At 36.1% G+C, this 24,987-nt stretch overlaps 1 protein-coding gene across 1 annotated transcript in view; it reads right to left on the minus strand.

The window, feature by feature from the left end:
* RAB3GAP1 (RAB3 GTPase activating protein catalytic subunit 1) overlaps positions 1-24,987 on the minus strand; it is a 121,524-nt gene that overhangs the window by 13,993 nt on the left and 82,544 nt on the right. Inside the window, exons 14-19 of the mRNA XM_068545220.1 lie at positions 23,749-23,838; positions 22,036-22,208; positions 20,733-20,787; positions 19,539-19,910; positions 10,340-10,477; positions 6,024-6,251 (exon numbers count right to left, since the gene is read on the minus strand). Of these exons, the coding sequence (XP_068401321.1) occupies positions 6,024-6,251; positions 10,340-10,477; positions 19,539-19,910; positions 20,733-20,787; positions 22,036-22,208; positions 23,749-23,838 (1,056 nt within the window). The remainder of the gene's footprint in view (positions 1-6,023; positions 6,252-10,339; positions 10,478-19,538; positions 19,911-20,732; positions 20,788-22,035; positions 22,209-23,748; positions 23,839-24,987) is intronic.

Below are 24,987 nucleotides of genomic sequence, written 5' to 3' on the forward strand. Positions count from 1 at the left end.
TTGTACAACCAAAAACCACAATCAATTTTATAACATTTCCATCACCCCAAAAAGAAATCCATTAACGTCTACTCTCCAAACCCCTGAGTCCTAACTTGCATTTTTATTTCTCCATATGAACTTTAGTACCAACTTGTCTGGCTCCATAATAAAGCCTTTTAGTGTTTTTATTGGGATTGCACTAAATTTATAAATTGATTTAGGTAGAACTGACCTTAATGATATTGAGACTTCCTAAACAGGAACAAGGGGTATCTTTCTATTTGTTCAACTGTGTTTTTCAGGAGCGTTTTGTTTTCTTTATTCAGATTTCAAAGATTTCTTGTTAAAGTTTATTCCCAAGTATTTTAATGGCTTTTTTTCTTCTTATAGTGAAAAGATAATGACATTTACATCTTCAGAATGGCTATTATTTGTGTACATGAGTGCTACTAGTTGTATATTAACTTTATATCCTGCTACCTTGCTGAATTCTTTCGCTTGAATTAGTTTTAACAATGATTCTTTAGATTTTTTTCCAGTATACTGCCACATAATCTGCAAAGTTTTTTTCTTTTTAGCTCCTATGCCTCTGCTTTATAATGATACAATTTTCTACTTAGACTTGTTAATCCAGTCAATTATACTGTATAAATAGAGTTCCAAATAATCATCCTTGCATTCAATCAACATGTGTTATTTTCTTAAAGTGGTAATAGAGTCTGTTCACTTAGCATTTTTTTTTATTTGTAATTATTTTGTCTTTTTTTTCTCCCCTCATTCCCTCACCTCCCCCACCCCTATAATTCTAAGCTTTGTGAGGTCAAGGAACTTCTACATTGTTTACCATTAGATGCCCAGTGCCTCCCCCAGTACTTCATACGTGACAGATACCATAAATTATTTGTTGAATAATTACATAAATTGGTCTTGAATACTAAAAATCTAATTTCATCACTTCAACGCTTAAGAATTCTTCAGTGACTCCTCCAGACAGGAGATAAAATAAATCCAGAATCCTTGTTTTAGCTTTAAACAAATAAACAAAAAAGTAAGTCATCTGGTTACTCCAGGTTATTTTCCTAACTAGTAGTTCACTGCTTCCTCTGCCCTCTCCCTGCAAGGAGGGGACATTTCAATCATGATAAACGACTTGCAGTTATTCACAAGTGTCATATTCGTTCACCTCTTTCCTCATAACCAGCAATAGTAAGTGCAGGAATCACACTCAGGTAGCATTTTTGCTTTCAATTTCTTATTACTGGTCTGTAACTTTTTTTTTATATGCTGTCTCCATCAGGTTTAGGTACATTGTTATAGTTACTTCATAAAAAGACTAGAAATTTTCCTTCAATTACTATGCATTGAAACAATTTGTGCAGCACTGGAACTACATGGTCTCTCAGCATTTAGCTGTATTCCCCTGTGAAACCATCTAGGCCTGGTGCTTTTTTACAGGGCTATTCCTTGGTAACTGTCTCTATTTCTTCTTTGGAAACTGATCTGTTTATATATACTTTCTGTCTTTACTGGGGTCAGTTTTAGTACACTGCATTTTCCTAAGAATTCATCCATTTCATGTCAGTTTTCAAATTTTCAGTATATTTAAAAAGTACTTCCTCTGAATCAATAGTTATTTGCCCTTTCCATCATTTCTTATTTTGCATATGCATGCTCTTCCCTTTCTTTTGTGATTAAGGTAGCTAACAGCTTATCTACTTTGATTTTTTTAAAAATCAGATTAATTTGATCTGTTTTTCTGTTCTCTACCTCACTGTTATCCGCTTTTTATCTTTATGACTGCCTTTCCTTAATTTTCTTCTGGTTTTACTCTGTTGTTCTTTTCCTACGTTTTTGAGTTAGGAATCTATTAATCCAATAATTTTCATTCTTTTGCTTTTTTTAGTAATTTTTTAAATAAATTTATTATTTGTTTATTTATTTTTGGCTACATTGGGTCTTCGTTGCTGCGCGTGGGCTTTCTCTAGTTGCGGTGTACAGGCTTCTCATTGCGGTGGCTTCTCTTGTTGTGGAGCACAGGCTCTAGGTGCGTGGGCTTCAGTAGTTGTGGCTCGTGGGCTCTAGAGCGCAGGCTCAGTAGTTGTGGCACATGGGCATGCTCTGCAGCATGTGGGATCTTCCTGGACCAGAGATTGAACCCTTGTCCCCTGCATTGGCAGGCGGATTCTTAACCACTGCGCCACCTCTTTCGCTTTTTCTTGATGTAGGTATTTAGGGCTATGGATTTTCCTTTGATGTCTTAAATATATCCTATAGGCTCTGATATGTAGTATTTTCATCATCATTATTTTTCAGGAATTCTATAGTTCCTCTTTGTATTTCCCCTAAGTGCTAAACACCTAAGTGCTGTTTAAATTTCCAGCTGGAAGGCCTAGGGTTTTTAATTTTTAATTACTACTTTTATTGCAGAGATCAGAGTATTGGTCTTATTGCCACTATGAAACCCACTGATGTTTTCTTTGTGCCCTAACATACTATCAGTTTTTTGGTTTTTTTTTTTTAATATAAATTTTTTTTTTTTGGCTGCATTGGGTCTTCGTTGCTGCGCGCCGGCTTTCTCTAGTTGCGGTGAGCTGGGGCTACTCTTTGTTATGGTGCATAGGTTTCTCACTGAGGTGGCTTCTCTTGTTGCGGAGCATGGGCTCTAGGTGTGCGGGCTTCAGTAGTTGTGGCACGCGGGCTCAGTAGTTGTGGCTCGTGGGCTCTAGAGCTCAGGCTCAGTAGTTGTGGCGCACGGGCTTAGTTGCTCTGTGGCATGTGGTATCTTCCCGGACCAGGGCTTGAACCCATGTCCGCTGCATTGGCAGGTGGATTCTTAACCACTGCGCCACCAGGGGAGTCCCTACTATCAGTTTTTGTGAATGTTCCATGTGTGCTTGAAAAGAAAGTACAGTTTCTATTATCAAGGCATAGTGTTTGAGATACATCTAAAAGATCAACCTTATTATCTTGTTTAGATATTTTCTTAGTTTTGTTTACCTGTCTTGTATTAAGAGTGTGTTAAAAGTCCTCTGTTATTAGTGTGTTTTGATTTATTTCTTTTTGCATCTCCCATGGTTTCTGTTTTATACAAATGGTTACCGTGTTATCTAGTACATAAACATTAACAACTGTATATCCTCATTGTGAAATATCACTTTTAGACTATAAAGCATCCTTGTGTATCTCATTTAATGCTTTTCTGCTTTAATTCTATTTTGTTTGGCATCAGGATTAAAATTCCTGCTTTCTTAATGTTTTCATTTACCTGGTAAATCTCTGTCCATTGTTTACTTTGTAGCCTTTCTGAATCACAGAATACCTTGTTTACAGCAGAGAGTTGGGTTTTATATGACTATCTTATACTGTAATTACTCTGCATGTGATATGATTTTTATTATGTGTGTTACTCTATTTGGTGTGTGTTCTTTGCTTTTGAATAATTTTTCCATTGTACTTAGGAAGGTTTACATTTTTATTCTAGTAGACATCCTTGCATTAATAACCTTTTATGCTGCCCTTAATTCCCTTATATCTTTAACTATTTTATGAACTGGTCTGATAATTTTAAATGGTATCCTTTGCTTACCACTTATATCTACGTAACAGTCAATGACTTCATTCTACTTTCCTCCTTCTCTCTTTTTCCATCCCAACTTTTTTAGCTGCATTCTCTCTACTTTGCCCTAATATACAGTTTTTACATATTCTTCTTCTACCCATGTCCCCATCTAGTTTTAGTCTTAGCTCTAACATTAAGTAAATGAAATTCTCACCCATAAGCCCTTTGCCAAAGTTTCCCTAGTCATCTCGTGGTTGGGTAAGTTCATCCTCCTATACTATACTGTTCAATAAGGCAGCCACTAGCCAAATGCAGCCATTTAGAAATCCAGTTCCTGTGTTATATGAGCCACATTTCAAGTGCTCATTAAAGCCACATATGGCCAGGGGCTACCATTTTGGACAGCATAGCTATAACCATTCTGAACACTGCAGGAAGTTCTACTGGACAGGGGCAGCTGTAGTGGACTCCTCAGGAAGGGCACATGTATACAGTTATATGGGCAAAAACTCAGAGAAAACATTTTTTATAGCCTTGACTGCCTGGACATCTTGGTGGAATGTAAAATCTTTAGTGTGTATTTTTTGCTTATATTTCTTGAAAACTCTGCTCCACACTGCTCTGATGTTGAGAAATCTGACAACTCTCTCATTCTCTTTCCCTTGTAAATTATTTTCATGTTTTTGCCTGCAGGGTCTGAGTTTTTTGTTTTTGTTTTTTAAATATTTAAGGTCTAGTAGTATTACAGTGATATAATTTGGAGTTCACTACTCGTAGTCAATTTTACCCTGCACCCAGTGAGCCCTTTCAATGTGTAAATTTGGGTTTTCTTTCATTACCAGAAAGTTTTCTTAAATTGCAGTTTTAAGTATTAGTTCTGTTCTAGTGCTTTGATTTTTCTGCTTCAAGGACTCTGATAAAATGAGTATTATTCCTACTTTTCCTGTCTTTCATTTTTACTGTTTTCTCCCCAGTCCCTTTACTCCTTTATCTCATTTTCTTTCTCTTGGCTATTTTGCTGCTTTTCCTCAGTGCCTTTTATTAAATTTAAATATGAACCTATTCTTCTGTGGGTGCCATGTAATTTAGTCTTTGGTTTTGATATGGTTGTCTTTTTCTTCTACTTCTATCCTGAGTTAAATCAACAGTAGTTTCATTTTTTCGTGGGGTTTGGATTCATTTGTGCTTTTGTTTTTAGTATTTTTAATTAAACATGATTTTTCATATCCCCCATGCTTGTTTGAGAATATTTGATTCAGTTTGGACTGGTATGTTACAATTTTCTTCTGCTTTGTGGTCAGTTTTCTGGGAAATGTTTTTATTAGCTGAAATGATCCAATTTGTGCTTTCTGTTTTTTATAGTAGTTTTATATAGATGTGGTCTGCTCTTTACTATTATTGGTCATGTCACAGTTCGAAAGTGCCCTCTTCTGCATAATTTCTTTAATGGATGGCGGGAGATGAGGGAGGTTGATATGTCTTATTTCTCTTTCATTCCTACAGAATCCTTAATTTTCCCCTTGTTTCCTTCTTTCCCATCAATGCTTTATCTCTAAGGGGTATATCATTCCTACTTACCTACCTGGTTCTTCCTAAGGCAGAGTCTCTCTGAGTGTCCACTTCTGGTCCTGCTTACTGTCAAGCCACTTCCCTGTAGCCAGTGCTGTTAACTCTCAAGTCCTACCTGTGTTGAGTATTTTGGCACTTAGTGTTAGGAGCAATCTTTCTGGAGTGACTATGCTGCATTCAAGCCTTCTGTATCCCTCAGCATTTCTTCTTAAGACTCCCTGTCCATTCTCTCTACACCCACAGGTTTACAACAGTGGGAACTCCACTGGAATCTGGCTTATTTCTCTACTTACTTAGTTAATTCAAAGATCACGGTAATCTCTAACTGTAGTAATGCTGACAGCATGGATTTCTGTACTCTACTTAATTTCATGGGGTTTTTTGGGAGTTGGGTGGGTGGAAGGGTATGTGGGACAACTTGGTATCAGGTGGCTGCCAATATTCTCCAGAACTCCAAATTTTATTTTTAATAATTGCAAAGTAGTTACTAAATGATTATGTCATAATTTATTAAACAAAGCCTTATTTTTGGAAATGCTGGTTGTATCTACTTTTTCACTACGAAACTTTTTGAACATCATTCTTGAACACTGATCTTTATGTATTTCTCAGTATTCCTTTAATACATGTTTTTGGCAGTAGAACTGCTAGGTCAGAAGACATGATCATTCTTAAGGCTTTTGACATATGCTGTGAGATGGTCCAATGGTAAACATTCTATGTAAAATATGCATGTCTTATTCTTTGGACTACCTGTAACCAGTTCTAAAACCTTAAATGTGAATATTCAATATGTAAAAGGTTCATTACATTTCAATGCTTTGCTTCTCAAGTATGTCCAAAGCTTTCATATCTACCATAGTTTTTAAAATACTAGAAACAACAATTAGCAGTATACCCAAATGTCAGTTACCTTTTCTGCTTCCCGTGTATCATCAAAGAGTCTCCTTTGCCTTCTAGCGGGAATTGGCTTAGCTGTTTCCCAGGCTTCTACCCACATATTGCTTGGAATCTTCATTCGGGCGCTCAGTTCTCCTTTCAGAACCATGTTGCCCTTTTCATCAATCACTTCCTCTTCAATATAATCCCGGGGTGAGTACCACCTCACAAAATCTTCCAGAAAACAACCTGGATTAGCTGCCTAAACAGACAAAAAATTCAGCAGGATCAAATAAAAATCAACAGTTACTGATAAACCTGTTTTCAAAAATCATACTTTCAAAAAAAGGATAGAGACTAATCTCTATAAAAAAGACTAATCTTGGGCTTCCCTGGTGGCGCACTGGTTGAGAGTCCGCCTGCCAATGCAGGGGACACGGGTTCGAGCTCTGGTCCGGGAAGATGCCACATGCGGCGGAGCAACTGGGCCCGTGAGCCACAACTACTGAGCCTGCGCTCTAGAGCCTGTGAGTCACAGTGACTGAAGCGCAAGTGCCCTAGAGCCCGTGCTCTGCAACAAGAGAGGCCATGGCAGTGAGAGGCCTGTGCACTGCAAAGGAGAGTGGCCCCCGCTCGCCGCAAGTGGAGAGAGCCTGCGCACAGCAACGAAGACCCAATGCAGCCAAAAATAAATAAATAAATAAATTTATTAAAAAAAAAAAAAAAGACTAATCTTTACAAAATCTAGCATGTGACTTGAGTTACAGTGTCACCTTTAAATCAGGTCAAATGTTAAAGCACCAAAAGTACTTTATTTTTGCTGTCCCCATTTTATAGAAAAAGAAAACATTTTCACTTGATGAATTTGGAAATAAAAATTTGACGTAAAGTGAAAATAAATCTCAGACTGTAAGTTATATAAGTTAATTTAAAATTATAGCATAACTACTACTCAATACTTAGAAAAGTATCAATAAGCTCAAGTCAAGTAAATTAAATAATACACAACATGATCAGAATAATAACCCAATGATGGAAAAGTTCTGCTCTTTTTTTCCTCGATAAGTCAATACTGATACTGCAATAAATATCAGCTAACCTCAAAAATGTTCTATTCAGCCATCAAATTCTCATGCTTTATATAACAAGTTACCATTACATAAACTGCTTTTGTGCCATTAAGGAATTGGAATTAAAATCTGCTTTTGTGCCATTAAGGAATTGGAATTAAAATCATTGTTTTTCAGGCTTCTGAAACCAAACTAATTAAAGTTTTATTTAGTGGATAATTCTATAGAATTAACAACGATGCATGTCAAAATCCTTTACGTACTTCTACATTCAAGCCTGAAAAAAAAGGGAGAGGCTTTACAGTGTTAGTGGTAAGGCATGGAGGTCTTTTTGCAAGTGCCCAGTAATATATTAGTAGAGTATTAAGGATGGGCATATATATATCATCCCCTTAGTATTCAAAGGATATGTGTACACACATTAAACACATACCTTTTTGGTTATAATTCTCTACCACAACATATTCATCCTGCTATGAGTATTATATTTACTTGCCTGAAACAGTAAGTGATGTAAGCATTACTAAAAAGTGTTAAGCATATGGTCATTTTCTTTCTTTTTAAATTAACCTCACACCAAAATGAAAACCAACATGATGAGAATGGTTAGTCTTAAATTTGAAGAGCAAAACTGCCAACTTCTCCTTATTGAGCTTATTGGCTGCCAGTATAATCATCCCCACCAATTTAGGAAATCCCCAAAGGGGTGAGAAATCAGAGGAGGGCTCTTAACTGACAGCCAACAGCATAAACCTCTAAGGGCTATGGCATCACAGCAACAAGAAACTGCTGTGAACTGCAGTGGGTCAAGATCACTGCACGATTCAGGATTCATGAACTAAGGCTGGATATGAACCAGGCAACACCACACCCACATGAAAACATCTCAGGGAACTAGAGAGACAGGCCTTGAGTGAAGAGAACGAACCTGAAAAAGAAAACAACACTGAACTCTTGTACTACAGAATGTGTTAAAGAAAGACATTTCACACCAGAATTCTTCCTTCTGGTTGTCCTTACTATACCAGACAGAACATAGCGCTACTAGGAGAGGCTCAAGACTCACTTCAGCTATGGCTTATCTTCTTTCTACTCTTACAGGTATATACTCCAAGGGCATGCTCGAGAACAGGCCCTGTCCTTCTGGAATTGTGCAGTGTAGGTGCCTCAAGTACCTATCAGCATTTATGCAAAGCTCTGGGGACTCTCCCATGGCCTCTAATACCAAGTCATCCCTATACAGAAAGGGAAAGGCAACCGTACCACCGTACCTATTTTAGAGTGACTACGTATTTCCTTAAGTATATTATCTGATTCCGACATAGTGGCAGGTGTGTAAGTTGCTTATTTGACATATAATCTATTTTCTGGTTAAAACAATGTTATTGAAGAGATTTTTACATTACCCAGGTTAGTCCAAAAGAGTCTAACGAACCACAGTTTTGCTGAAGCACCGTGTTAAAGGAATTATATAGCACCTTACCATGAGGGGCAAAGGTTTCTATGGGAAAAAGCTTTTACAGCTCCAATTTGGAATTTCCTCCTGTACATGCTTCTACAAGGACACTGTAGCAGAACAGGGACAGATGAATATGAAGGCAGCTAAAGGTCAGGTAACAAAATAGCTGCTATGGAGGCTAGTACTTCCCACTGTGCACACACACCCTAAGCCAATTCCCTTCTCTAACTTTCTGATTTAACACATACCCTGAGAGCCAACTGGCTTCTCTTTATCCACTGTACCAACTATCTGTTTTAAAACACATCTCTTTTTCTTGCCTCACAGCAGAATAGAACTCAAAGATTTTCTGTATCTTTCTAATCTCTACTGAAAACATGCAGCTCTTGAGAGGTTTACTGAAGATTTCTTCTTTTAGGAAAGATGGGGGAAACAAGCAGGGAATAAAAAGACTCCCTTTTATTGTCACTCTCTGCTAGCAGGGAAGATGAAAGTAGCATAGGTTTTCACAGGGTGTTTATGTTGAAATATCAAACTCAGGCTGGCCTACCTAGCACAAAAGCAGGACTGAGTAGGAGCTGTGGAATGAAGAAATGGAGGCCATCACAGGTAGCAGTAGGTTAAGGAAGAAAGTCTGGGCATGGGAGACAGTTCACAGTATCAATAATAGGAAAAGGAAGCCCTGTGGCCCACTGAGCTACCCTTTTTTTTTTTTTTTTTAATGTACATGGATTTGCCTCTGCTTTCAAAAATACATAATCCAAAAAGACTTTCTTCATCCCTTGGTTTTTAAATTAATAAGCTAAGTGTCACCATTCTCTGAATCCTTTGTGTTCTAGATACAGGCCTGTATCTAAGCCTAAAATATTCTTCTCCAGGTAGCAAATGCCTATTCATCCTAAACTGTGACTCTTAGAAAAATTTTCCATGACCTCCACTCAGTACAGTCAGTCACCTTTTTGACCTTGCTCTCCTAAGAGAACTCATCACATAGTAATTATTTACATATCTCCTCCCACAACCTCAACAGACTGTAACTGAGGATAAACATTGTACTTCTTAATTACCTAATCACAGTGCTTGTCACAAAGTAGGCAATCAAAGGTTTGCTGAATGAATCAGCCTATGTTAAATCCTAAGGATTTCTAAAAACCTTGCATTAAATTGACTGAACACACCTAAAGGAAGAAAACATCCCAATCCACATATAGCAATGATTCAGTTCTCAACTTCCAACCATTATTCAAAGATTATTCTTTTCAGACTTCCCTGGTGGTGCAGTGGTTAAGAATCCGCCTGCCAACGCGGGGGACACGGGTTTGAGCCCTGGTCTGGGAAGATCCCACATGCCGCAGAGCAACTAAGCCCGTGCACCACAACTACTGAGCCTGCACTCTAGAGCCCGTGCACCACAACTACTGAAGCCCACGCACCTAGAACCCGTGCTCCGCAACAAGAGAAGCCACCGCAATGAGAAGCCCATGCACCGCATCAAAGAGTAGCCCCCGCTCGCCGCAACCAGAGAAAGCCCACGCGTAGCAACGAAGACCCAACGCAGCCAAAAATAAATAAAATAAAAGAAATCTATTTAAAAAAAATAGAATCATTAAAAAAAAAAAGATTGTTCTTTTCTTTTTTAAACTCAAGAAGCAAGTTTGGCTATGACCTTTAGGAGATGGAGGTAGGGTGTTGTAACTACGAATAAAATCTAAACATTTAATAAAAAAAAAGAGACATGCAGGCCTTCACACCACTTTACAGAGTGACTTTCACAGCTTCATCCCAGAATAGCTCAAAATAGACTCTGATAACGTGACCCACCTTAAAAGACTCCATATCTGAGAGCAGACAGGCGCTCTGCATGCGTGCTCGGAGGTGAGCCCCTTCTGCCGATGTACCCAATTTAGCTAGAACCTCCGACTGCTCTTCTAGCAGATCTTCTGTCATAGGTGCTGGTTCCTGCGAAGCACAAAAGGACAAAGCTCGTGAATAGCTTTTTTTAGAGAAAGCAGAACTATAAAAATAGACCAAAGACAACAATTATTTCAGCTATAGCAGTCACAAGATATGTATTTAAAAGAATTCAGAGAAATTTGCCAGTTTTTTGGAACCTATGTGAAAAAGTAACAAGAAGAATAAATATGACTGTCAGCGCACCGCCCCCCACCACCTGCCCGCCAGCCAACAGATAAGATTATCATGTTTCCTTGACCATAGCTAAGAGAGGAACTGGACGCACTGAACATTTTCCTGCCTATTAATGATAAAGAAATGAAGTCCTAAGATATTTTTATGAATGCCACTACTAGTTGCAACAAGGTTTTTATTATACCTAGTAAGAGAAGAAAATTGAAAAGAATTGAACCCCAAATAACTACATTTTATGTTGGAGGAGTAGCTTTGAGTTTATGTTCCAAACACATTCAAACTACCAATTCCCATAAGAAGTTGTTTTTTACTTTGGGGAATCAGAGACATTATATATTTTAATGGTAACCTCAAATAAAACAGCAGCTAAGGCAAATCTAAAGGAAAATACAACTGTAGAATCATTAAGAGAGAGACAGAAAACATTTCAAAACTGTTCAGAGGGGCTTAGGAAAGTTCTCTGAGAATTGATTCCATTAGATTTTATATTTGAAATATGAAGAACTCAACAACCAGAGACTAACCAAACAAATCTTGCCTGCTTTGTTGTTAAAGCCAGAAAAACATGAACTCCTTTATTCCTAAATAGGATAAGACCTAGCAGAAGTAAGTGTCTTGTCAATAAATAGATTCCTTCTAGATTTCAGGAGCTTACTATAAAGCAAGTTTTCTTAGCCTCAGTACTACTGACAGTTTAGACTGGATAATTCTGTCGTGGTGCCTGTTCTATGCATTGCAGGATGTTTAGCAGCATATCTCTGGCCTCTGCGTGCTGTAGTGGTACCACTACTGCCTGTAGTACCACTCCACCTCATGGCAATCAAAAATGTTTCCAGACCTTGCCAAATACCCCTGGGAGGCAAAACACACTCCCCAGTTGAGAACCACTTCCACAGAGATAAATTTTTGCAGATATCTGTCAGAAATAAAGTAGAAGCATGGCAAAGGTATGGCATTCAAAACACAGCAACAAACAAAAGAAAGTAACTTTTTTCTTATATCATTCTCATTTTTGAAACAAACTTACAAGGGCACTTACAAACAGTGCTGGAGAGAATATAAATCTTCCCAGACAACAATCTGAAATCAATACATGGCAAGCATTTATGACGATGCCCTCTGACCCAAGAATTCCACTTCTAGAAATATCACTGTAGTATTATTTATAACAGTGTGAAAATTGGAAAGAATCTGAATGTACAATAACAGAGAAATGGTTTGATATAGGAAAAAATGGGAAGGAACTACTTTAACAGTGATTATCTCTGGATTATGGAATTACGAGCTTTTGTTTTGCTTTCTCTACAATGAAAATGCATCACTTTCAAAGTCTCACACTGATACTTGGGGTTGAATAATAATTGTTAAGACAGTATGACAGACTGGTTAAGAGTTTGGGCTCTAGAAACAACATGCCTGTGTTTGAATCCCAGCTGTATAACCTTGGGCAATTACTCCAGCTTTATGTGACTCACTGTTGTGAAGAATAGATCCTGGCATAAGCTCAAAAAACACTTGAAATTAGAGACAAAATACTTAGGTTGTATTTTAAGTTTTCTACTCTACTTTCCCTATGATATCAAAATTCCTCAGATTCAAAAATAACATGAATCTCCAATGAAGCAGTATACTCAGAAGCAGAGGCCCTCATTATTTCCATTAAAAAGGAACTCCTGTTCATTGTCCTTTAGCCTCCTGAGGGAAGGGAGGAGATACTGAAAGGATACTGACCACCCCTCCCACCTGGGAACTCTGGCCAACTGTAAGTGAACAACATGATCAAGAGGAATACAAAGAGCATGAGGGCCACACATTCTTACATGTACCATTTCTGAACATGCCCAAAGCTTTCTCATACACATGATCTCATCACTGATCACCGAGAAGTGATCAGGGCATTTTACATGTGGTGAAACTGAATGCAGAGATAGCATCTTGCCCAACATCATCGAAGTGGCAAACTCTCAAGTGGCAAAATGAAGGGAGAATCTAGGACATCCATCTAACGCTGGCTTTGAGAACTATTAGTTTGGATCTAATCCACTAACCTAAGAACTCCTGCTTTAACAGATTCTCTACAAATTTCTCTTCTAGCCCTGGCTCTAAAATGCTGAGTAAAATTCTTAACCCTTTCCTAGCCATAAATTTTAGGTTGGCCTAAGTCTACATGAAAGGAATAAGGGAGTGTATTTAAGTTCTTAGAAGTGGGACCTATATAAAGTCTTATTATTTACTTTTTTTTTTTTTTTTTTGGTGAAGTGGCAATGGATTAACAGCACATTTTAAGCTAATTTCTAAAGTTTGAAATTTTAATGGTTTCAACTGGGATCATTTTGAATTCCAAACATTTTCTATAAGTACATATACAATGGTTATAATTCAAATAAGATTAACTTTAAAGTAAGAAAGTAAAACAGATTAAAAATTTGCCCCGATTTACCTAAAGGTGAGACAAAAGTTAATTTCTGAATCCATAAGATGCATGTTGAGAGAAAAATACGTTTAAATGATTCCAGATTTGGATTACAAATTTGAATGTGGAAACTAAAGCATCTAAAATAAATGAGGAAGACATAGCATTTTGAAGAAAAATAAAGCTTGAGCTTCCAGAACAACTTCCTCTGACGCTTCATTAACCCAATCAAACCAACATATATGCAACAAGTTCATTAAAAATAGGGAGTACTGTTAATTAAAAGTTGGAAAAAGCACATAAAAAATTAAACTTCACTGAACACTTACATGCCAAATATCTTTAAATATGATACGTAATTTAACCCTGAACAACCCAGAGTAATACAAACTATTATTGGCTTTTAAAGTATTTAATATTTGTTTATTAAATAAATAAATAAATAGGGTTTTCAAACTGAAGATACATTAGAACAAGACAGAAATACTTTCATTTTTTTCTTGTCAATCACTGATCATATGACAAATTTTTAAAGTTTTTTTTGAAGTATAATCAACATACAATAATTTAAAGGGTACATTTGTTAAGTACATACCCATGAAGCAGTCACTACAATCAAGATTAAAAGCTTCCTTATGCCCATTTTTGGAAAGTCTATCAAAAAGTGGATAAATGAACTGTGCTATATCCATGCTGAGGAACACTACTAAGCAATAAAAATGAATGAACTACTGATACACACAACAACATATATGAATCTCAAAATAATTATGCTAGAAGAATTCACACACACACACACACACACACAAGAACCATACTGTAATTACATAAAATTTATATAAAATTCTAGAAAATGCAAACTTTTTTTTAAGAGAGAAAAACAAGGCTCAGAAAGGAAACATAGCCTCTACTAGCAATACTAGTTAAAAATAAGGGTGGTGCCAGGCTACAAATCTAGCTCTGCTAGATTCCTACATCCCAGTCTATGCCACAAGACCTCAATACCAACTGCATGCACTCCAACAAAATTTGAAAAAATATACACTTGGTTTCTAGCATTAGAATAGTCTGTCCTAGTACTAACAGTTAGTGATGAAGTATCTAAAATATAATTACTTTTAAAATAATATAAAGAAGCAAAAAGGTAAGGCCTGTCAAACAAACAAACAAAACTAATGTCATAAATGACAGCCACCTGGCAAAGAAACAATATAAGCATGGAAAAAAAAAGTTAACAGAATCCATGTTTAAAATTATCAAGCAATCATCCCAACATCCCACTGCACAATTATTACAACTGATCAACCCATCTCAAAATATGAAAACTGGTTAAAAAACCTTTTAAGTCAATCCTTGCAGCCTGAGAAGCGATACTAGCCTCTTAGGTCTTATATAAGAAAAAGTCCTCAAAAGAATAATAGCCTAGAGTCTGTCATACAGAGTGAAGTAAGCCAGAAATACCGTATATTAACGCATATATGTGGAATCTAGAAAAACAGTACAGATGAACCTATTCGTAGGGCAGGAATAGAGACGTAGATGTAGAAAACAGACATGTGGACATGGCGGGGGGGCGGGGGGAACGGGAGGGTGGGACAAAATTGGGAGATTAAGTTTGACATAAATACACCACCATGCGTAAAATAGATAGCTAGTGGGAACCTGGTGTATAGCACAGGGAGCTCAGCTTGGTGCTCTGTGATGGCCTAGATGGGTGGGATGGGTGGGGGGGTGGAAGGGAGGTCCAAGAGGTAGGGGATATAGGTATACATACAGCTGATTCACTTCATTGTACAGCAGAAAGTAACACAACATTGTAAAGCAATTTTACTCCAATTTAAAAAAAAAAAAAAAAAAAGAATAGCCAAAATTTGAGTACTTATTTTGGACTAGACATGGTATCATTCACTTATCATATTTAAAACTCACTATTTCATTTAAAACTCACAATTATCTTATGATTACCTCAATATGCAGGACAAACATTTGATAAAATACAATACCTGATCATGATAAAAACTCTCAGAAACTAGGGATAGGAGAAAATTTCCTTCATATGGTAAATGATAACCTACACCAGATACACTCAAAGATTATCACATGCTTTCCTTCTGAGACTGGGAACAAGAGGAGGATGTCCACTGTTCAACACTGTACCTGAGATCCTAGCCAGTACAATAAGAAATGAAAAAGAATTAAAGAGTGTACAGGCCAGAAAATCATAATTCAAATTGTCTATTAACAGATAACATGACTGTGTGTATAGAAAACTCCAAATATACTAGAAACAATAAGTGAATGTAATAAGATTGTTAGATTCAAGGTCAGTATACAATAATAAACTATTTCTACATATCAGGGAAAATGTTTTTAAATGAAATTTTAAAATACCATTTACAATATTTGAAAAATTACAAACAGTATACTTTGACATAAATCTAATAAAAGATATGCAAAACCTCTACATTAAAAACTAAAAAACACTGATGAGGGAAAGTAAAAGGAACATTCAATAAAATGCAAGACATTTCATGGTCACGAGACTCAATATTGTTAAGATATCAATTCTCTCCAATGCAATGCAATGCAATGCTAATTCTAAATCTAATTTGATACAATATGAATTAAAATCCCAGCAGGATTATTTTATGTGTGGAAACTGACAAACAGTTTCTCAAATTTACATAAAAAGGAAAAGAAGAGTCAAGATAATCTTGAAGAACAAAGTTAGAAGATTTAAACTACAAGATAGAAAGATTTTTATAAAACTATAGTAATAAGGACAGTACATTACTGGCACAAGGATAAACAAAGAGACTAACAGAATAAATAGTCCAGAAAGAGACCAACACACATACAATCACTTGATTTACAACAAAGATGTCACTGCCACTCCGTGGGAAAAGGCAGGTGTTCTGAATAATGGTGTTGGAACACAACTGTACACCCTTACAGAAAAAAGAGAATCTTAATCTCTTCCACACACCAAACACAGTCAATCTGAGGTGGATCACAAACATAAATGTGATAGGTAAAACCATAAAGCTTCCAGAAGGAAACACAAGAGAATATCTCCAGGACCCTGGGGTAGTTAATTTCTTAACAGGAGACAAAAGCAGTATCCACATAAGAAAAATATTGGTAGATCGGACCTTATTAAAACTTAAAATGCCTATTCAACAAAAGGCATCATTAAGAAAGTGAACAGGCAAGCCACCAACTAGTAGAAACTATTTGTTATAGGTAGACAGATAGACAGACAGATACAGATATATACACCTCAGAACTCATATCCAGAATATATGAAGAATTCCTACAAAGCAACAGGGAAAAAGATGACTAACTTTGAAAAAATAGGTAAAGGTCTTGAACAGGCACTTGACCAAGAAAATATCCAAATGGGCAATAAATATATGAAAATGTGTTGTCATTATTCACCAGGGAAATGTAAAAACATGAGATACTACTACATACCCCTCAGAAAGGCAAAAATTAAAATGACTGAAATTATCAAGTGTGCAGAGAAGAGTTAACATAGCAGGCCTTAGACTATTATCCTCAGAAAGGCCTGTTTGCAAAGTTGGCCCTCGGCTGGCTTCTGGGAAGCTGGATTCCGGCAGAGTCCCACCATACTCAGAACTGATAAAAATGGTTCACTATGCGTAAACTCTTTGTGCAAACAATATGGTTTATGCTGAATACCTGCTTTCCTTCTGGGAGTCTGGAATTTTGGCACATGTTGGGCAGAGGGTGCTTTGTGACCAGGCCCCAGTAAAAAGAACCCTGAGCACTGAGCCTCTGACAAGTTTCCCTAGTAGATAGATAACATTTCACATGTGGTCACGATCAGTTGTGGAGTTAAGTGCATCTTGTGTGACTGTACTGCGAGGAGACTCTTGGAAGCTTGTGCTTGATATCCTCTGAACTTTGTCCCATGTGCCATTTCCTTTCACTGATTTTGCTTTGTGTCCCTTTGCTCTATTAAGTTACAGCTGTGAGCATGACTATATACTGAGTCCTGTGAGTCCTCCAAGCAAATCATCAAACCTGGGAGTAGTGTTGGGACCCCTGACACACCAAATGTTAAGAGATTATGTGGAATAAACCACAATTATTATGCATTGTTGGAGGGAATGTAAATTAGTTCAACCACTTTGGAAGACTGTTTAGCAATATCTACTAAAGCTCAAACATATTGCTACCACATGGCCCAACAATTCTGCTCTTGAGAATATATCCAAAAGAAAATGAGTATGTTCACCAAAAGACACATAAGAATTTTCATTTGTTTATAATAGCTCAAACTGTAAACAACTCAAATTGCATCAACAGGTGAATGGATAAGCAATATAAGAATCGAGTGGCATATTCATATAACAGAATACTATAAAGTAATAAAATGTGCACAAATACTGATTCATATAGTGACATAGATGAATCTCACAGATGGCTGTTAAATAAAAAAGCACAACACAAGAGTACATAATTCCATTCATACACAAAAGAGCAAGCAAAGTATGATTACATTTATGATATTCAAAAATTGACAAAACTAACCTATGCTGATATAAGTTAGAAAAAAGAGTCACCTGGAGGGGAGTACTCAATACATCTGCCTATTTAAATTTTAAAAAATTAAATTAAAAATTCAGTTCCTTAGTTGCACTAGCCACATTTCAAGCACTCAATAGCTACATATAGATAATGGCTATAGTACTAGAGAACACAGATAGAAAATATATGTGTCCATCTTCACAGAAAGTTCTACTGATTATTGCTGTTCTAGGATGATGAGAATTTTCTATATCTTGATATGGGTGATAGTTACATGAGTTTTTATTTTTATTTTTTTTATTTTTTATTTTTCTGAGTTAATTTTTTTATTGGGATATAACTGACATATAACATTCTATTAGTTTTACGTAGGTTTTTAAATATGAAAAAACTCACCAAGCTGTACACTTAAGATTTGTGCACTTTATTTAGTTATAATTTATTAACTCAATAGATAAGTAAACAAATGTTTTTAAAATAACTAGGAGAAAACATACACAATGTATATAACAGAGGATTTATATCTAATATATGAAGGACTCATATATATCAATAAGAACAGGACAGCAACCTAAAAGAAAAATGGAATGCAATTCACAGGAAAGGATGGCATAAACATATTAGAAGATACTTAGGTTCATCAAAAATCAGGGAACTACAATCTAGAACACTGAGATACCACTTTTGCCCGTCATATTGGCAAAAATTTTTTTGACTGGTAATGTCAACTAAAAAAAAAAATTAAATAAAATATGAATACAAGTAATGTGAGTGCAAGAACCTTACTATATAGTTTGCTACTAAAATCCTAAGGTCTAGGACAGTGGTTGGCATATATTAGACACTCAATACATATTTATGGAGGAAGAAAGTATGAAAGGAAAGTTGGGGAGAGAATGTAATTCCCTTACTCCTATATTCATCAATGACAGGGTATAAAATAGGTGCAGCCCTTCTGAAGAGGAATTTTATAGCTTATATATCTGTTTTTCTAGAAATTCCATTTCTCATTTCTTCCTTAGAGAAACACTTATATGTGAACAGATAATATATGAAAAACTACAAGAATCTGCTACATTACTGTAGCACTGTAATAGCAATAAGCTGCAAATAACATATATTGTGCATTAAGAAGGGAATGGTTCAATAAGCTTATCGCTCTTCCATGCCGTGGAATATTACACAGCAATTTAAGAGATGAAGTAGATCTACATGTAATGACATGAAGAGATCTTCAAGACACATTAGGTTAAAAAACTACACACCAATGCACACATTTTTAAAAATCCACAAAACTATGTGTCATATGCATACACATACATACATCAAAGCATAGAAACAGGTGTAAGAAATTATAACCCAAACCAGTAATAGTGGTTACTTCTACAGATGAGAACTGGAATTAGTGGGTGGTGGCTTTTACTTTTTCTAGATTGAGTTTTTCACAATAAAATGTATTCACTTATTACCTATGCAAAAAAGCCCAACAAAAACTATTGCTCTTCCTTAGGTTTTGAGTTGTTGCTATTCTACTTCCTAATGGTATAAATTGGATTCAAACTGCATATTAGAACAGATAAAAACTAATTATATAATTCAAGAATTTTTACTTTTGTTCTTCCAATGTTTTTGGATTTTGTTTTTTTAAACACCTGAGTACCCACCACTAAGTTTAACATGAACTAATAGATCACCTTATACATGATGAGCTACTATCTACTGAAACTTCAAAACATTTCTCAGTTGTACAAATAGTAGACCTAAAAGCCCCAATAGTCAAATTTATAGATCTTTGAACATAGAACTGTTTAAAGAATTGCCTCTACCCAAAGCAATCATCTCTTACTAGGATAAAGTTATATAAACAACAAAAAATAAAACTTAAAGAACCAGTCCATGTCCTACCTGGGTCACTGGAATATAGAGAGGTTCTCCATTATGTAGCAGTGTAAGTTTCCCATGCTGATGGAGTCGTCCTTCTGGCTTTAAACTTGCCATCTCCTTAGGTCCTCCTTTCTTGCCACTCTCTTGTCCATTTCCCTTAAGTTCTTCAGTATCACTTAGGCATTCAAAAAATTCTTCCTCGCTGTCACTCCAAGAATCCCATGATTTTCCCACCTCTCCCTTTTCCTTATCCATATCTTTTAGATTGTCTGGCCCCAGCTGGTCTCCAGATTTTCCAGCATCCCCTGAATACGTATTAGTTACATTATCTGAAGGACTTGTCTTTCTCCCCTCATCACGTGCCTTCTTTCTTTCAATACAACAATTTAACATCTGAAAAAACATTCATATTTGAATTGTTAGGCAGTTAGTCAGACATGAGCAGGTCCCCGCCCCATTCTGGACAGGGTCATCCTTCTCTCCCCCACCTGGACACCGGTGATCAGAACACGCCCAGAGATCCTCCCTTTTGTGGTCAAGGACCGCTAAGTTTCCAGCCTTATTACCACCAAGCTAGATAAAACCCACCAGCATAGGTTGGCGCAGGAGCACCAAGACCTAAAAGGTGATTCAAAGTAACCCAGGGCTCATTTTGCCGTATTTGTAATAAATGAGCACTATGGTTTTCCCCCCACGCCCATGGGTTTCACTTGGGTGCTTATGCGTTAAGTGCCTGCGCACGAGGAGAAAAGTTACGTAACCTAAAGCTGTCAATCAACTTGTCAGTCAAATGACACATGAAGGGACTTTCCGCCTGAAAAGCCAACCCTATCCCCACTGCAGGATGGCTTCTGTTTCCAGAAAGCGCGCTCTCATCCTTTCTCAGGAGTGTACTTCCGCTTTGCTTAATAAAACTTCCGCTGCTTAAAACTGCTCTATGTCTCTCGACTGAAGTTTTTCCTTGGGGAGGACAAGGACTGAGGAAATTGCCGTTCCGCCGGTGACAGTTACAGTAAAATAAAAATCTATCCACTACTTGAATATTTTATTTTCATTCTCCACCCTTTCCCTGGACCTTGTTGTGAATGACAATGACTTAAGTAACCTACAGCACGACAATGAGAATAGCCTATAATCCATTATCACATTTAATATCAGAATAAGCTCCGATTGAACCAAGACCACATTTATATACTGTCACTGGGAAATCTTTACCTGTAGTTTCTGATGCAGTAAACAACATCTTAGATCTGGGGGTCCACTTGCTAATCTATCAAATAAAGTAGTGGGAAAAACAGCTTAGTAAAACTGCTTCAGATATTCATATTTTTATACTACCATATATTTTAGCCACATTGATAAGAAATCAGAACTAGGTTTCTATAGATAAGGCAACTGAGATGGACCAAATAAAATTAAAAGATCAAAATTTATTTTATCCCCCTAGTCCATAATTCACCAACAGTAACAGCAAACTAGTGATAGCTCTCAAGCTAACAGAAACTTGAAAAAAATTTTAAAGCCTAGAAATTCACCCTAGGAAGTAGCTAGCATGTAGTATTTCATGCCTTACAAAAGAGATTATACTATATATTCATTTCTCAATCATTATGGTGGATTCTCAATATAAAATCCATTGATCTCCACCTCTCTTTTGCTAAAGGGAGCCTGGACTGCCCCTAGGCTAAATCACTAGGTTCCCAGTAATCGGCCACGAGAGAATCCAGCTAAGCAGAGGCTGGCAAATGACCGAAGAGTAAACATTTTTGGATCAAATACCACTTTATATTACTTATATCATGACTCTCCTCCCTTAGTTTGAGTAGCACAGGTAAATGGGCAGTAACCTATGCAGTACCAACATATATGCTAACTAAACTCTTTAAATGAAATGTCAATATAAATTATACCAAAAAATTATAGGTAATGTCTAATACCTGAACTTATGAACTTTAAAGATGTTTTTTTCCAACTATAAAAATGTATGTTCATGACAGAAGATTTAGAACACAAATGTATACACAAATGTATAAAGAGCAAAATAAAAACATAATTCACACCTGGGAAGACTACTGTTAACATCTGGTTGTATTTCTTTCCAATTATTTTTCTATACATATTTCTATATATATTCTATATATTTTTCAATATTCTCTATCAGCATAATTGAAAGCATAGTTGAAAGCACACTGTATACATAACACTATATTCTACTTTACTACAAATATTGTGATCACTTTCTATATTATTAGAGATTCTTGGAAAAAAAACTTTCCATTATAGAGACATATCATGATTTATTTAACCATTCCTTAATGTTTGATATTTAGGTTGTTTAACTTTTTTTTTCCTATTATAAATTTGCTGCAGTGAATACCTCTGAAAAGAAATCGTGTCCTATGTTTCTTACCACTTTCTTAGGGCAGATTTCCTAGAAGAGGAGAATTAATGGGTCAAAAGTCAAATTTTGCGAACAAACAAAAATCCTATCTCTAAAGCTGGAAACTGAAATTATTACCCTGGAATCAGAAAGTTGTTCTCCCATCTGAAACGCATTTCAAGAACAAACTCCTGCCAGAGATGTGCCACTCCTTTCAGTCCTCCATGGTAGAAATTGATCATACAAAGACACAAAGCCAATTTGTATGTTAAACTATCAGATGGTGCAGATTTGAACTGATTGTAGAGATTCTAAATTTAACAAAACAGAAACAAAGCAAAACTTGTTAACAACATATTTACATGTATAATCAAAAACTGTGTAGGTAGAGATTTTAATACTGAAATTAATCTATCCTACCAAACCGGCTTTTATCAAATGTCTAATACATTATTGCCTAAATTGTTCTTAGGCAGCTCCATGTTTTCAAGATGTCTATAAGTATCAAAAAGTGAAGCTATAGTTTAGTGAGCCTAAAGTTATAGCTTTCAATTTCTTCTGTGGAATCTTTAAGATATATTCCAAATTTCATGTATTGTTATAAAAATCTTTTAATTACAAATGAGTACACACTTGTCAAAATTAAAAACATAAAATCAGAACTGTATAAACTGAAAATGTAAGGCCTGCTTTTCCTCCTCAGTTCACGAAATCACTTCCCCAAAATAACTGTTAACAATTTGATATATCTGCACACCTGTCATTTAAACTCTCATTTCTCAATTTATCAAAGACTTGAAAGAGGAAAACATGAAAATTTTACTTCATTTTACATGTTACTTCACTAAAGAATTTTCCACTCTCTGTCCAGTTTTGAAACACAAAGTAGAATCTGCTGCAAAACGTAAATTTGATGATTTATGAAAAGTGTAAAATGAAGGCAATCCTATAACCATGCACAATATATTTGTTATTTTTTTCACTGTTTCCAGAAAAGTTCTACCCAAAATATGTATCTATGCCAATATTCTATAGTAGGGCATTGTCTGAATGAAGGCCATGATATCATCTTCACTCAAGTTTTACTAAGGTGATTTTTAAAATAAAAAGATCCTTATTTCAAAACAGAAAAAGCTTTATAGTGAGTGCTAGAAAATTTTCACGTTTTCCTCATCCAAGTCTTTGATAAATTGAGAAAAGAAAGCTTAAATGACAGGTGTAGAGCTATAAAACTGTTTACAGTAGTCATTGTTGTGAACTAGATTTCATAACTGTTGCTAGAAATATAGCAAAACCCCTAGAAATTCAATGCATTTAAAATATTTTAGGGCTCCCCTGGTGGTGCAGTGGTTAAGAATCCGCCTGCCAATACAGGGGACACAGGTTCAAGCCCTGGTCCGGGAAGATCCCATGTGCTGCAGAGCAACTAAGCCCGTGAGCCACAGCTACTGAGCCCACGTGCCACAACTACTGAAGCCCACACACCTAGAGCCCGTGGCTCTGCAACAAGACAAGCCATCCCAATGAGAAGCCCGCGCACTGCAACGAAAAGCAGTCCCCGCTCGCCACAACTAGAGAAAGGCCACACACAGCAACGAAGACCCAATGCAGCCAAAAATAAATAAATAAATAAATTTTTAAAAATTTTTAATAAATAAAAAAATAAAAAATAAAATATTTTAATATTAATTAAATATGTAAGTAATTAACTTACATATTCTTACATATTACATATTTACATATATTCTTACATATTACATATTTACATATTACATATTCTTACATATTACATAATTCTTACATATTCTTACATATATATACATTAATATGTAAGTTAATTAATTAACTTACATATTCTTCACTCTCTAATGGAGGATTACTGTTGTCTGTTGAAGAAGTCCCATCTAACGGTTTCTCAGAAGCAGCATCAGGGAATAAGAACTTAGGAGGGAGGAAGAAAGAAAATAATAATCACATCTTCAACGAAATTTCTCATTTTGACTTTTGTAACTCATATAACCACTGACTTTTTAATGGTTTTGTTTTTAAAATGATGAGAATGCTCTTATTGTACTGCCCAGTTAGTTCTACAATATCCAAACATTTTCTATTTTTCTTCAAAAATACACTGTTTCAGTGACTAGTCGATTTTAAAATCAGATTTTTCTTGAATGTAACCACCTGGTTCTGTGAATTGTTTAGTTTACAAAATGCAAAACCAGAATCTCTTCACTATGATTTCAGGCTCATCCAATATCATTAAATTTTTTTTAATGTTATTATTAAAAAGACAAAACTATAAAAGAAAATTTTAAAACACCCAAACATTCATGAGGCTCTGTAGAGAATCATCATCCATGGGTTTTTATATATGAAATGCTAAAAGTATGATATTGAAGACCTGTAATTTTATCTTACGAGATACCCATAGAAAGTGGGAAGCAGACTAAACCTGTAATGACCAGTATATCTTTTCCACATGATTTCTGTTAACATGTGTGAGGGAGGGAGGGAGGGAGGGAGGGAGGGAGGGAGGGAGAGAGAGAGAGAGAGAGAGAGAGAGAGAGAGAGAGAGAGAGAGAGAGAGAGAGAGAGAGAGTGTGTGTGTGTGTGTGTGTGTGTGTGTGAGGGTGTGTGAGAGAGGGTGTGGAGAAGTGGTAAAAAGCTATATAACTGGAATAAAATCTCTAAGGATACATTCTCAAAAAGGGGCCTTCTCTATAGAAATTTACTTTCAATCCTTTTATCACTATTCTTCCCAAGTGTTTTGTGGTACTGCTGACTTGTAATTCCTTTTACTATGCATACTTTGCCACGTATTACAGAACATGCTGAACAGACTTTTTTAAATGAGAGGAACTACCAAGTGCCAACCTCCACTACTAAGCACATTTACAAACAGAATCCTATTCTCCTACCACTATGTGAACTACGTATCAGTGCCCACATCTTACAAATATACAAACTAAAAATGTGGCTAAAAGTCTTGCTCAGGTAAACAGCAGGGATAAGATTAACATCAAGTTTTCAAGTCCTATATTCTTTTCATTGCACTACTCTTGAAGGTTTTTCCCAAGAAAGTCTTAGTGC

This window comes from Eschrichtius robustus, chromosome 5 (assembly GCF_028021215.1).
Source record: "Eschrichtius robustus isolate mEscRob2 chromosome 5, mEscRob2.pri, whole genome shotgun sequence".
NCBI lineage: Eukaryota > Metazoa > Chordata > Mammalia > Artiodactyla > Eschrichtiidae > Eschrichtius > Eschrichtius robustus.